The sequence below is a fragment of the Diplotaxodon limnothrissa genome, linkage group LG15 (assembly GCF_057381915.1).
Source record: "Diplotaxodon limnothrissa isolate DT_005_m linkage group LG15, D_limnothrissa_male_GT1.1, whole genome shotgun sequence".
Taxonomy (NCBI): domain Eukaryota; kingdom Metazoa; phylum Chordata; class Actinopteri; order Cichliformes; family Cichlidae; genus Diplotaxodon; species Diplotaxodon limnothrissa.
In genome coordinates, this window is record NC_140610.1 from 17,162,257 (window position 1) to 17,178,103 (window position 15,847).

The window sequence follows — 15,847 nt, forward strand, 5'->3', positions numbered from 1 at the left end:
GGATCATTAACTCTCTCTGTCCTTTGCCAGTTTTCCCAAGATTCGTTTCAGATGTTTTCTACCTGAACATAATCGTGTACTCAGTAGTTTGCACCTTGCTATAAACCCTCTGTATTTACATTCATGAAGACAACTCTTGATTGTTGACTTTGAAAGTGATGCACCTACCTCCCCAAAATAGTTATGTGATCATTCCCTATAGTTGTCTTATATAATATTTCAGGCCTTTTGGTGTTGTTGAGCTGGCGAGTGCATTCATTCTTCTTAGTATATTCATACTATATTATTGATTTGGCCTCTTCTAAAGTTTTTGCCATCTCTCTAAAAAGTTTATTTTTTATTATTATTCTCATTATTGTTATTAGTTTGAATGATAGCCTCCTTCACTTGCAGCAACATGTCATTTGGACCTCACATTTGAGTTTCAGTGAACAGCAACTAAATGCAAGTTCAACAGCTCCAGATCTTTTTTGTGTTTAATTTGTCATAGGCTGATAAGAGAACAGGCCTCAGCTGGCTGTGAAACTGCTTGTCAATTGTCCAATTTTAAGCCTTTGAAAATGAGGGACTGCGTTAGAAATGTCTGCAATTCCGAAACAGTTATTACAATATTTTTGTTACACCTCTTGAATTAAAGATGAAAGTCTGCACTTCAATCACATATGGATGGGTTGATTTAAAATCCAGTGTGATTATGTACGGAAGTAAAACTACACTACACTAATAACAGTATGTCATTGTCCAAAAATGTATGGCCCTCACGAAAAACACACTTTCTATGCAACGCAGTGTGTTTAGAAGTTCCATATATCTTTGAATGGTGGGAGCAGGAAAAATGATTACTCTGGCAAATTCAGGTTCAGGTTACTTTATCTCTACCCATAAATAGATTTGTCTGCAGTGGGGAGTCATCTAACCTAATGCACATTTTCAATACAAATACAGATAGCAGATTAGCATAACACAAAATACTGATGAAATAAATAAAAAATGACAGAACAAATTCACTGGGAAATGGGAGATGGATGATAAATGAAGCTATGGTAGGGGATTTTGTGTTGTTTGGCTTCAAACACATCCAAATGAACATCTGAAACAGGACGAACTGACATATCACAGACAGCGTCTGGTCTACTGGGTTTATCTTTAATGGTGAGTTGTGTTTTTAGAGCTGTCAAATAAATAGTAATACAGAGGATAGAAATATTAGGTAAATGTTTTGACTTACAAATAAGTCAGTGTGTGTTAATTCTGCGTTAATGTAACACCTCAGTTCATGTACTTTGATCGATTACACTGTGGAATTTCAGACGAGGTGGTTTAAAACATGGTTTACATACTGCCACACAATCTGTATCTGTCTCTTTAAAACAGCCAGGAAACTCACTGATCTGAAGTCAAAACCAGCACAACACACACGCTTACATATTCACATATGCACCTAGAGATTTGGTCGCAGTCACTTTACATTCATATGAACCAGTGAAATTCGGAAACGCTGACAAGAAGCAAGGCCAAGTGGGTTCATCTGACACCTGCTGTCCGACACAACCAGAGCATGACAAATACACTGATGCCTCAATAGACTCACAAAACCAACAGGCTCTTTTCTGCCAGATAGGAGTAAACAAGTGAATGGCCTTACAAGGAGTTTAGACTGGTCCAGATCAGACTCATTCAAGGGCATCTGCTTGTAAAGTTGACTCCATTTTTCCCCGGCTCTGATGCTTTGATGTTTGAACATACACGGGCACACAGCAGGTCTCGTGAAACTGTGTGGGAATTAAAAATAATCCAATGCTCAGTCAGTGTTTTACTCTTCAATCTCTTTAATCACAGGCAAACAAAGAATTAACTGTCATATATTTTAGACTACGACTAAAAATAAACAAAACCTCTCATGTTCTGTCTTAGATGTGGTAAAAGAGTCACTCCTGATGCCAGAAATAACAGAATAAGAAAACTGAATCTGTGCAGGAGTTAAGTGCACACTGAGGAGGATTAATCTGGATTAGAAGTGAGAGAAACAGGAACTCAGTGGGGAATCAGGATGTTATTATTTCTGCCGCCACAGGGAATGCTCCTTGAAGGACTGCTGCCACTTTTTCACTGTCAGAACCAGATTCTATCGCTAATACTGGCCAGACCTGCTGTCACGAGTTCCCCTTATCTTTTACTTTTGATAATTACCAAGAAGAAAACAACAGGGATCACTTTATCCCCTCGTAAAAAACAAAAAACAAAAACCCTCCTGTCACAAGTAAAGATATTAATTTCTAAAACAAGGGGAAAAAGCACTGCAGTTCAACTTTTCTTTTAACTTAACAGATCTGGTTTGTGTCATACGCCAACAAAACCTAGCAAAACAATTATATCAGCAACAGTGCCGCACTATACAACGTTGTCATATTTATTTCAGTCAGACTGATTTATTAGAGTTTGGTGTCTAGGCTCTGAGTTCATCACTGCCCATACATATAAAAGAGGGGAATAATGAGTAATTATCCCACCCGAGGCTACAGCTGGACGCCGGTGTGGTGGAACAGTATGCAGTCATGCAGGGGAGCAGCAGGACTGACATGTCAGAGGGAGAGATGGAAAACTTTGCAGCATAAATACACTGCCAAATTGGGAGAGTGTGTTTGGTACGTGAAGTGAGGAAAATGAAGCATGTTAGTGTGTATGACGCAGTGCAGCTTGAGAACTAGCTTGAAGGCTTTACTCCTTAAAGCAGTTTGCCTCTTCAAAAACAAGGGTAACAAAATGCTTCAGAAAAACCAAAACAATGCAATTCAAATTAAAAGAGTAAAAAGTAAAAGAATGCTGGAAGTAAAAGCTATACAGTAAATAAGAAAGGAATAATAGGGAAACAAAAATTACAAGATAAAAAAAATGAAAAATACATAAAAGAACAAGTGCAAAACTTAAGAGTGCGTGCAGAATGTCACAACAACAAAACTCAGCGGGATAGCACTTTGGACATATCCATCCAAGAGAAACCGTAACAAAACAAAGCCCACCATTTTCAAATATAGCATCTAGCTTCAGCTAATGAATGGAAAGGTGAGTGATTTGGTCACAGGTCAAGTCAATAACAGCATTATAAGTTCAGCACTGTTGCCTTTTCCTTTTTCAAGGCATCATCTTACCGAATCTTATGTAAATTTATCTTAACCCTCAGTCACACAGGGTTAAAGACCTGTCAACAATCATCAGATAAAGGTGAAAAATGTGTATTACTCGACCTGTTGCAAGTGATTGCTGGATTGCTAGCTGTAAATTCGATGGCTATTGTCCTAGTCACACAAGCCTAGAGGTTGGTAGTTGACGCCTGCGCTAACCATCGTCGCGAGGGGCTGCAGGCAATAATTAATGTGAAATTAGTTCCAAAGTTGTGTTAGGGTGCGGCACCAAAATCCTTTTTTTTTTGATTACTTTGGTTTTAGGCAGATTGCTGAGGTCACTGGTAGTTTTCAAAGAAGACACATAGAAATTGTCTGCAACTGATGCAAACAGGAAACAACGGGTATTGGCCTTGAAAAAAAAGTTGTGCCTTTTGAGATGTGCTTGTTTTAGCGTTCGCACAACTTTTACTTTGAAGACAAGCTTCTCTATTTTTGTTGCCGTTTCCAGTTTGGATTGCATTTTCTTTCAAATTCCAGTGCAGCGGCGATACTAAATGGTGGCTGTTTGCAGACGATTCGGCATCTTCCATGCAAGCTGCAGGCAACTGTGGCAATCCTCTAGCAATTAAAGGTTTTGTGTTGCAGTTCCTGCGATTCAACAGATTCTCCAGCAGCTACCTGAAAACTGTCTGACTGGAGGTTGCAGGGGAGTTGTCGACCGTTCTTTTGGGCCTTAGTCCATTATTGTTCCGTAAATGACCCCAAATACATGATTCTCATGATTTGGGATTTTTTTCAGAATTTTCTTTCCATTTTTACTTTTTCCCCCATTTTTACTTCTTGCCTTTGTACCTTTTCCTATGAGTCTTTAGTGTTATCTATGTTTTATTAGCCAGTTAGTCGCATCAGTATAAACATTCCCTTATCTTGCCATGTAATGGGGAAATTATAGTTCAGTGGTGTTAGTGCATGGGCAGTCTGTTGACAGGCCAGGGGAAGATTCATCTCTGTCTGTCTACCTGCAAAGAGCATCTGTTGCCATAGGGTGGGAATGTTCAACACATGGTACAAAAGCAGTCTGGGGGATGCTCTTTTTCTTATATTGTGTGTCCATCAGTCAGCCGTGGAGAACAACAAAGGTATAACACAGAAAGAGCTGAAGTGAAACATCAGTGTCCATGGCAGCCACTGTCTGGCTCCACATTTCTCCCTTCCCCATTTCAGCCTATTCATCAACCAATCAGCATTCAATCGCTGCACGGCTTGAAGTGTTAAGAAGTGTTCAGTTATGGGACAGAAAAGCATTAGATACCAGCTCATGAAATGAATCAAACAGGAAAAAAGTGATGGTTTCAAGTTTCAAAGTTAACTGCCATATGCAGGGTAAAGAGATGCGTTTCCCTGTACAATTAAATTGTAACAGTTACTGTTACGGTACTTTGTGCCTGGATGTGTAAACAAAATATTCGATCATATATGCCCGTGTTGTATTTTTCAGATAGTTTCGCTGCCCTCCAAGTGAGTGAAATGCTCCAAGTTCACAGGATTGTGGCAACAAGTAAAAATGGAAAATTAAAAAAGTGATGAGTGATCACCTTGTCACTTTAAAATTTGCAATTTAAACTCTCCCAATTAGCCTCTCCCTGCCACCTTGATTTGATTAGCCTGCTGTTCTCTACCTGCTCTGTTATTATGAACTCTCTTCAGATATCTGCGGGCGGCTGCGCTGTGATTAGACGCGCTTAGTCATTTGCTAAGTGACAAGCGGGAGCACACAAACCTACGAGCAGGCATGCATGAACACACAACACCACACACACAGTTGCATTTCTCACAGAAAAAGGCTTAGATGAGAACAACAACAGTGGAAGTCTTTACAGTTACACATTTCATGCCTGCAATACTTCTAAATTTTTGTGTCATACAGATAAATTATATTTGTGTGCTTGTCCACATTATTAACATCCAAACCATTCAATACACTGCTAAATGCTTGAGCAAGATAAATGAAAACTGAGAAAGTCATATTGAAAATCTAAAAATAATTGAACATGACCAAAGTGAGAATGTTGATCCACAGTATCTGCTTGGATGCCGTGATGCCATTGGAGTTCAACAGAGAGCTATGCACAGGTTCAGCTATGATTCATACTCTTGCTCACCAGTGAATATCTTTGCCATGTGAAATTGCCTAATAAATATGCGCTGTTTCTCAGGTCTTTGTCTGAATTTCTACGAACATTATTGCTAAGGATTGTCTTATTGCATTGGAGTCACACTGGGTTAAATATGTACACTTGGGTTTTAAGGGGTATTTATTATTTTCTTCTTTTTTTTGGGTTGTATGGAAGCCCCAAACGCAATTTCATTGTTCTTGACAATGACAATAAATAAATAAATACTAAATACTGGACAGCGGTGACTAGGCATGACTGGAATTTTATGGTTCATAAAGGGGCTAAAAGGCTCACAGGCATAAAATAAGTCATCACCTTGTGCAGTCTGCGTTTCACACTATAAACAGACAATATAGTTATTAACTCCTAAATAGTAATGTTAAATCACACTGAATTGTTTTTATTGCTGCATGGACATTTGAAAAAAATGCATGCAATTAAATTGGGATGTTGTTTATAGGAGTTTTAATAAATCAGTTAATCTACTTAAACTGTTGTTGTGATTTGCCTGCACCGTCAGAGGATACATGGAGGAGAAAAAGAAGAACTCGTTTATTAGTTTAAAAGCTGCACCGTAGACTCAAATGGATGAGGGTGCTCACATTAAAGAAAAAGTAAGCATATACCTGAAAATTTGCATATTAACATTTTATTTTCTTCTTGGCGCTTCTTTGATGTGCTCTGAACCCTTCGTCAAGGCGTTTGGCACATCAAAACAACAACAAAATGAGCACAACATCCTGCTGGGGCTGTACAACTAAACAACAAAAATACTCCTTTTCTTAAATTAGGTGGTGGTGGTGGTGTGTGTGTGTGTGTGGGGGGGGGGGGGGGGGGGGGGGGGGGACTCTGCTGTGAAAGGCTTGAGATCTGAACGTTGAACACCAGAAGATTGGGTTAACTTTTCTTTTCAAACAGCCACTTATTACTGCTATTGCTTATGTTTCATCCACATGGCAGCAAATGTTTTGTGGCAGCCTCTCCCATAGGCCCTGAACTCAGCCATTTCTAAACAGAGAGCAGTAAGTGCCAGCTCTGTGGCACATGGGCATTACGCTGAAGTGGTTCAAGAATAAGGATCTTGTTGGGAAAGCAATAAAAGTCTAATGAAGCTTAGCTGACAGTAGTTTGATGCCCAATGTCTGCATAAAATATGTTATTTTCAAAAGTTAACATTTAAATCTTTATTTATAAAGATTTAAGATTAAATTATTGCTTCTGCAAGAGAAAATGTATTAAAGTCACAGTGTGTAAAATCTCACCACTAGATGTCAGTATATTGCAGATTGCAGATAACTGAATTCCGTTTTCTTAGCTTTAACAATTCAAGTGCGTAATTCTACCTATGGTAGCCACTGTAGGACAAAAAACTCCCTATTCTGGGTTCATCTGTTGTGAGTGTAGGCTGTCAGTCCGCTGTCAATGTGTGTCCATGTCTATTTACCCTGAAGAAAGCTAGAAAACTTTGTGAAAGAGGTTTGATATGAGACAATGAGTCAGCGAAACACATTTCTGACCAATGACAGCAATACTGAGGTGAGTTGTTGAGATTATCCTAAACCTTCGTGTTAGTAAGTGCTGGTGTTTTTGCTGTCCGTCTCTGTTATCTACTGTTAGCCACCATTAGCCTCTGTTAGCCTCCGTTAGCCAGTGTTAGCCTCTGTTAGCCTCCGTTAGCCACTGTTAGCCTCCGTTAGCCAGCGTTACTGAAACTTTCTTTGAAGTGTATCTAACATTTTTCGATTCAGACACTTGCCGAATAAATTCCTATACAACGTGAGAATGGAATCAAACTGTTTATCAATGGGAAAGTGTGATTTGGGTTTTTTCTAACGAACACTTGAGCCTATCATTAGCATATTCTTAGCTTATAACTTGCTGCCGTTGTTGTTATTTAGCCGCCTCATTGCCAGTTGTCCGGAGAGGGGAGGGTTGTATGTCTAATCTCCTGACAATAAGTTGGCTTATGCAAGTTTTCATGAGATAGAGCCCCGACTTCAGTTTAGGAAGTAAGGCTCGTGTGGGGGAAGAGGATGACGTTTTATTCAAATGGCTGTCTTGTTGTGTCCTTCCTACGTGTTTTTAAAAACATAGATAAAACATAGGTATGATCCCTCATATCTTGGGTATGAAGGTGCAGAGGAGTTCTCTTCTCCTCAACCTTTGTTATAGTACATATGTGGCTGGTTTCTAGCACACAATTAGACAGAACAGCAATTTTAGCTACCGTATTTAAGTTGCCAGGGCAACATCGCAGCTTCCACATTTTACATATCTCAATTCGTAGTTTATAAGAATGCATCACTTGTTGGAAGACATAATTTTACAGTAATCTATGTGCATTTATGTCTATAATATTGTTTTTCTATTAAATTAATATTTTTTAAAAACCCAACCGACTATACCTTTAAATTGCCATAGGATGCAGGGGATCTTAAATGGAGTGATTGTTCTGGTATTTATTGCTCCTCTTACAGTAAGTCATTGTTGACAGTTCATTGGTTGTGTTCAATATTTTCTCCATTAAGAGAGCTGATGATGCATATGGAGAAAGGGTTTACATTAACACATGGGGATTTATTGTCTTTGTGGTTACGATATATGGTTCACTACTGATATTGATTCCTCTAATCTCTCAGCTGAGCTGCTTTAAAGCACATTATGAGGTCAAAAACATCAGGATTTGTCAGGAGGAAGGTCCTCCAAATAGAGCTTTAGGTAGTCGCTGAAATATCTAGCTTTTGAGGGGAGGCCCTGGGAGGAGACGGGTGATGCAATTTCCCAAAGTAGTGTCTGCATCATTGAAATCATGAGATGTTTTGGCCTCTGACTGAGTTCTGTGGCAAGAGCTGAAAACAGTTGAGAGACTCAAAAATGAACACTTCATCATAGGATGGCTGTACATTAAAAAAAACCTGATTTTTGTTAAAATATTACATTTAATTTATATTTGCATATGCAGAAAAAAATCTGTAAAAAAAAAAAAAAATTGAAATTGAAACAATGGATGGAACCTAACTCGTTCCATAATGCTAGGAACCTGGTGAATATTAAGAGTTTTATCACAGTGTGTTTCTCAGTAGGATTACATACAGATAAACAAATGGCCCATCATTTAAAAAAACATGGTTTTTGAATCAATGCACCTCTTCAAACAGTAGCTTCATGGTGGCTTTTCAACCTCTGAGCTCTCTTTTAAAGCATGTTCCAGCGGCCCAGATGAATATGGGAAAAATGCATCTGTATAAACAGCCTGTTAAGTAAACAGGTCTGCACTTCAACAGCTGCTAATGTCAGACTGGAAATTAAAGACGTGGGGGGTGGGGGTGGGAAAAGGTGTGTTACACTAAAATAACAGCTCTACAAACACACAAGGACACACCCAAACTGCAGCATGCACAAATGCTCTGTATCCCACTTCCTACCATCTTTTCTTATCACTCTCTCTCTCTCTCTCTCTCTCTCTCTCTCACACACACACACACACACACACACACACACACACAGTGTTTCTGAGCAGATGCTGGCTGACAGGTTTGAATTCATGCTGGTGAAAAGGTGAGTCAACACCCTCCACTCTTGTCAACACCATTGTGTGTGTGTGTGTGTGTGTGTGTGTGTGTGTGTGTGTGTGTGTGTGTGTGTGTGTGTGTGTGCGCGCGCGCGCGCGCGCGCATTGGATGGTGACAACAAAGAATAATCTAGTGGGGAGAGGGGGAGTAATGTTCAGTTTCTTAGACAAACATCTATTGTACGCATAGATTTATGATTTTAAACCAAATAGGATAAAAGCATTAAAAATAAATAGAGGGAGAATTCATTAAAGTGATTAGGAATCAATTAGAACAGCAGACATTAAGATGATAGAATAAGAAAGTGAGGGGAGGGGTAAAAAAGAAGAAGACATGGAATAAAGTCATACACCATCTTTCTAGCAGATGAATGGGTCCCTGTGGGCGAGAGGCATCACTTCTCATCCTAATTACTCTTCAAACACTGACCCAGTATCAGCTCTCATGTTCTACCCGCATTTAACTCTCCAAGCACTAAAATCGTCTTGCAGGAAAAAGTCGGTGTATAAAATTGGAAGTTAATTATCTATAAGACAAAAAAAGGAGAAACTTAATTCACCTTAATTCACCATTAATTTGAAGTGGTTCGATAGTTTGGGTCTCAGAGCTTTGGAAACGGTGAATTTGAAGCACAATTTGCATGCATCATGATTGGTGACTCATCTAAAAAGACTAATGGGAATGCAGTCCTGGGAATACATATTTAATCACAAAGCAACCTTTTGCGTAATGGCCAATATTGTAAATCAGTAGGTCAGCTTATAAGCAAGTGTTGTAATGCAGAGAGACTGTGAAAGCTATAACTCATTGGAATGGCATTTTGAAGTAGCTTTTGTCTGCATATAAATGCAATGCAGCCCATGTAGCTGGTTGTAAGTGCATTAGTCTGTTTCATCTTCTTCACAGCAGCCAGTGAAGACACCGACACCACAACACAACACACAACAAGTCACAACCAGCTCTCTAAATGGACGCCAAACATTGTCTTTAAAAACATGATGATGAAAAATATAATTTTGTCATGACATTCCTCATTAGAACTATTAAAAAATGAATTTACTTAACTACTGTACACAATTGATCTATTTGTCATTAGAAAGCACACCTGCCAGGTGGCCTAGTTCTTCTGTAATACTTCTAATGATTCAGTCATACTACAGTAGAAATAGAACGACCACCTCTCTACGTATTGGTGGTTGCATTGAATTTGATCAGGTTGGTGAAGGTCTGTACATAACTACCATATAATTCATAAACACAGACAAATTTCAGTTGCAGTCAGTCTGTGCCAATCAACTTATCTGTGACCCATCTGCAATCTGTCTCATTGCAATGGAGGATTCAACTCAGCTGCTTGTCAGCTGGTTATGTTATTCATAAAAGTAAGGCTGCTGAGTGCGTGTCATTTTGTAGTTTAATTGCCATCCTTCAACAACTACCTCACTATTTCTCAGGATTTTTTGAACTGAATCTGAAAAATTGAAGAAATGTTTTTGATAAATAAAAACCTCTCCTGACTGTCTTTTTTTGTTTTTTCCACAAAACGCTTTTTTGGTTCAACCACGGTAAAAGATACTTCAAATTTAGCTGAGGATATTATGATTTGGAAAATGGACTAATTCTTATATAGTGTTTTCTAGTCTCCCCACGCTCTATACAACATGCCTCATTCACCCATTCACAAGCACTTCTAAACTCAAGTGCAAACTAATAAACATTCACACACATTCACACTCCGATGAACGCAGGTTTTAAAATATATCTTGGTGATACTATGACTTCTTTGCTGGAGAAATTATATTAGATGACAGGTGTTCTTATCTTCAACTAACATGTGTAAGGCTGCTGCTCAGATACATTTTAACTCTACAGATTCATATTTTTTGGTATTTTTTCTGTTATCTTTTCCTTACCCTTTGCCTACTGTTTTTCTTTGCTATCAAACTATTTTTGCACTTTTATTGTCACGGTCTGCCAGGGCAAGCCGTGGGGATGTTGGAGAAAGGACCCAAATGCTGGACTAAGTGCAATGAACAGTGCGTTTATTTACAGTGGGGTAATGTACCACACACAATAAATCTCCAATGTGCTCCCTCAACTCCTGTGTTGTGCCTTCTCCTAAGTGCTGGTATTCCGTGCGTCCTGCCGTACTGTGTTCCGCTCTCCTCATGGAGTCTAACTCAACGATCCTGCGCCGGAGGAAGCTCCATCGCTCTGTTAAGTAGCTCCCCCGACGAGCTTGATCAGAAGCAGGTGTGTGAGAACCTAGGCGTGATCAGCAGCTGGCAGGGCCACACCCATCAGGCCTGCAGGTGGCTGTCCAGCCACACCCGCAGACACACACACATACACACACCAGCATGGAACACAAGAGCACAGTGCAGCAAACATACATCCAATACAATAATAATAGTCCACACTGCTCACCATCCCTGAGTCCCAGGAACTGGGTCTGTGACACTTATACCATCTGTTATTTTCTACTTCCTTGTTTTTCAATCTCTCCACACAGCTTCTTTTTCTATCTGTAAACTCTCGTCTCTATCCTGCATCAGGAACTCGTTTATTTATTCATTTATTGGCAATTGGAGTCCTGCGATTCCAGCTCCACCTCCAGCATCTTTAGATAAATGACATTTCCAAAGCCAGATGGACTACAGATACTGAAATAGTCTACCATGAGTTCATCAGTCCTACCACTTATCAACATTCAGATTTTTCTGTCTCATTGTTGTTCTTGTCATCGTGGAAAGATAAGAAGAATTGTTTAAAAAAAGAAAAGAAGGTTCAAATACACTTAAAAAGCACCGCACAGAAATGATCCAATGAAAAAGCAGCTGAGAACAGAGGGTGAATGTGTAGGTCAGATGAATCAAAATACATAAATCAATACACAGACTGATCGATACACATAGGTTCATCTCACTAAAATTATTTTTCTTAGCAGGAAATATCCATTTATAGATCCTTCATCAACATCACCAGTAAATACTTTATTATATAATTATTATATAACAATAAGACACTCAGAGTGAGTTGTATCAGACAATGCAATCTCATTATCCAGTTTCAGGATATTAAGACACGTGCGTCTTCAGTTGCATTCATCCAAATCGGGACAAAATCTATACTGTAGATATCCTCCTGCATCAAATCATCCATAGACCCTTCATACAGATATTCAAACCCAACTTTCTTAGCATCTTGGATAAATCAATAAACCATTCTTCTTAAATAGCCTACAGCAAGAACTCAGACCTACCCAGCTGTAGTGTCTAAAACAATATCCAGCTATGGCCTTTTTCCTGATGATACCACTGTTTTCTTTTCTGGTGGTGAACACATATTGTGCAGTCATCTGCATGTTTACATTTGTCTGCATGTACAGTGCTGTGAAAAAGTATTTCCTTCCTTCTTAAGTTCCTTTTTTTGTATATTTGTTTTGCTTTTGTTGAATGTTTCAGATTAAACAAATCCAAACCTACTGCAGTCAAACATTTGCAATTACTAGGAACAACTCTACATGGCTCTGGAGGAATTTTGTCCCACTTTTCTTTGAGAATTATTGGAATTCAACCATGTCTGAGGGTTTTCAAGCATAAAATTCATGTTTGATTTGAGTCCAGCCAAGATCGCTCCAAAACCTGGTTGTTGTTTTTTCATTTGGGTTTTATTGTTTGTTTGTTTCTTTAGTTGCTTGATTTTTTCCATTTAGAGGTGGACTTGCTTTTGTGTTTCAGGTCATGATCTTGCTGTAAAACCCAAATGTGCTTAAGCTTCAGGACATGAACTGATGCTCAGGTACTGTCTTTCAAGATTTTTTGAAAGAGAGCAGAATTCATGGTTCCATCGTGTAAGGCAACTCGTCCTGGTGCTGAAACAGCAAAGCAGTCCCAGACCATCACACCACCACGTTTGACTGATGATAATGTTTTTTATGAAATGCTGTTTAGTTTTATGCCACCTACCGCGGGACTCAAACCTTTCAAAAAGTTCAACAACAAAAGTCTTGGGGGTATATCGAGATATTTCTTGGCAAATGTGAGATCTTTGTGTTCTTTTGGGTGAGCGGTAGTTTTCACCTTGGAACTCTTGGATGCCATTTTTGCCTGGTCTTTTTCTTATTGTTGAATCATGAAATCTGACCTCAAATGAGGTCTGCAGTTCTTTAGATGTTGTTTCTGGATGAGTTGTCGATGTAGGCCAGCCATTCCTGGTAAGGTTTCCACTGTTTCAAGTCCCCTAACCTTAGAAATGGATTCGTAACCCTTTCCTGATACATGTCAGTGACTTTGTTTCTTAGATCTTGACATGGTGTGTTGATTTTTTTAAAGATCTTTTAGCCTACATAACTTTGTTCCATTTAAGTGATTTCTTTCCTTAAATATCCTTCACATCTCTGATCACAGAATTTAGTGCTTACTGACAGAGAGAAATTATTTCAGCCAATTTCACCCATTAATTTTTGCATTACAGACACGCTATGGCTAGTAGAGATCATTTTCCATCACTCTCTTCTCATCTTTTTCATCTCCTCATCCCTATAGAGCCACACTTCCGTGGTCACGATAAATAAGTAAAAATGTGCACTAGCTGCCTGCTGGTAAACAATACTGACACGTTCATTTAGCACAGGAGGCGAGATTGCCCTCAGAGTAAATTCATCTCCTTCCCCCTTGTCTTTCATTCAGGTTGGGCTGACAGTACAACATTTTGGCATTAACTTATCATGGACAGTTTCATTTGTGGTGTGCTGCTTCTAGACAGCTAGTCCTTCTGGACTAGCATTCAAGGTTCAAGGTTCAAGGTTCTTTATTTGTCACATGCATAGTTATACAAGTATAACACACAGTGAAATGTAGCCTGACACGCTCCTCGACATGTGCAAAAATTGGGGGGGGGTGTAGAGGAAGAACATTATATATATATATATATATATATATATATATATATATATATATATATATATATATATATATATATATATATATATATATATATATATATATATATAGTATATACACTGGGTGAATGTGCAGTAGTAGCAGCATTTAGGAGTTAGTGTTTTTTTCCACTATTCTTTATTTATCTATGGTACTTAATGCAGTTGTCAACTTGCAGTGGTGGCTCAGCTGATGTCTTATCTCTTCACTTCACACTTCTTTTAAAACCCCATTTCTCACAAAGATGTCCTGCTATTTCTGATACTATCCTCTCCATAAATTTGATGTGTGTCTTTTCTGATCAAAAGAAACATACTGCAAGCTTGTTCATGAAAAACAATCTCTCACTTTTTTCGCCGCCTGTCCAAAAACTTTCCATCTCAGTTCGCAGCAGGAGCCTTCATTTCTAGTGTCATATATCAGAGCAGCAGCTCTTCAAATACATATGACTCCAGCAGCTCCAAGAGGAAATTGCTGCATCACCAGCCAATAGGAATTAACTTCAATTTTAGTATGTAGCATCCTAATTATGCATGATAATTAGTTAAATGTGTGCACCAGCTGCCTGCTGGTAAGTAATGCGGTCACAGCTCATATTCATTTAGAAGAGAGAGCAAGACTGCCTTTGAAATACATTCATTTGTCTTTTAATCAGCTCTGTGTGGCATAAAGTAACTACTGTAGAGGAATAACAATAAACCTCTAAAGCTTTGGGTTATAATCACACCTATAATTATACCACCTATACAGTAAATCTCCATCTCTGATGACACAGACATCAAAAAGAAAGTAATTTTGTCCTGTTGGAGTTTATGCTGATACTCTGGCTTCCTCCAATTAAAATACATGTAAAAGATGCATACATGTAATACATGTAAAAAGAATAAAGCTAGTTTCAGAACTGGCCTCACTGATTCCAGCCAAATGTAAAAATCTCAGAATCACCTGAAAATAATAAAATTTGCTCCAAAACTCTCACAGATCAGCTGAATGTTCGCTTTATTTTTTATTCAAACTTACTTTCGAGTTTGACAGACAGCAAAGCCAAAAAATCATTTTGCACTGAAGCACTTAAAAAGCATTCCCCGTCCTACTCTCTCAAGTCTGCAGCACCACCAGCAGCAACCGGTTAAAATTTGTCTAACAAAACCACAAACCACTGTGAGTCAGCAAAAAGATGCTGGAGATTATACTTGCTCTTACCTTTCTGTAAACAATCATGTTGGGCGTGTCATCATCTGGGTCCACGATGCTCATGGACCTCGTGGAGAGCAGAGGTCGAGACGGGGTCGTCTGGGCGATCTCCTTCGGTTCTTCAGCCCCTTCGTCAGGTTCAGACTTCTCCACGGGGCTCGACTGCTGCTGCTCCTCTTCCTTCTCCTTCTCCCCTCCTTCCTCCTGCTGTTGCTGCTGCTGCTGCTGTGCCTCAGCCATCTCTCCCTTACAGTCGCCTTCCCCGTGTGTTAAATTATCCTCTCTTCTTTGTCTTCTCTTCTTTATTTCCAACTGTGCTGTCTCCAGAGTCTAGGGAAAGAAAGAGAGTGAGAAACAAAGTGATAAATTGGACCATAGAACTGAGCATTGGGCTCCAGTCTCCCATGTCTCTCTATTTTCTGGTTTTCTATCAGCAGCCACAGGATGGATGCAATGGAGGCGTCATCAATTCTCCTACTTTTCTCTGTTATCCCTTCTACGCTACTCCCTTCAGACCCGTCATATGAGACTGAAGTTAAAGGAGAATAAAATACATTCTGTTTTTGCTTGATTATTCCAGTCAATCATTTCAGTTTGTGGGACATCATATTTCCTGGCATATAAGAGCGTCACTTGCTTTTTTCCCACAGAGGATGTGATGTCTTGTTTTACAAGGGGAATAAAAATTTGTTTCTTCAGTTAAAATGAGGCATCATGTGCATGAATTAATTCAAATGATGAAAATCAGTCAGATGAATATCTCATTTTGAAAACTAATTTGCACGTTCATTTCCATTCAGAGAAGCAGAAGGATAGCAGCAAGAGTGAAAGGGAAG

At 39.0% G+C, this 15,847-nt stretch overlaps 1 protein-coding gene across 1 annotated transcript in view; it reads right to left on the bottom strand.

Moving 5' to 3' along the window:
• The window catches only part of LOC146617337 (regulator of G protein signaling 6-like), a 97,083-nt gene extending 81,832 nt beyond the window's left edge, over positions 1–15,251 (bottom strand). The window contains exon 1 of the mRNA XM_085372411.1: positions 15,021–15,251. Within this exon, the coding sequence (XP_085228537.1) occupies positions 15,021–15,251 (231 nt within the window). The remainder of the gene's footprint in view (positions 1–15,020) is intronic.
• Between the last annotated feature and the right edge of the window lie 596 nt (positions 15,252–15,847).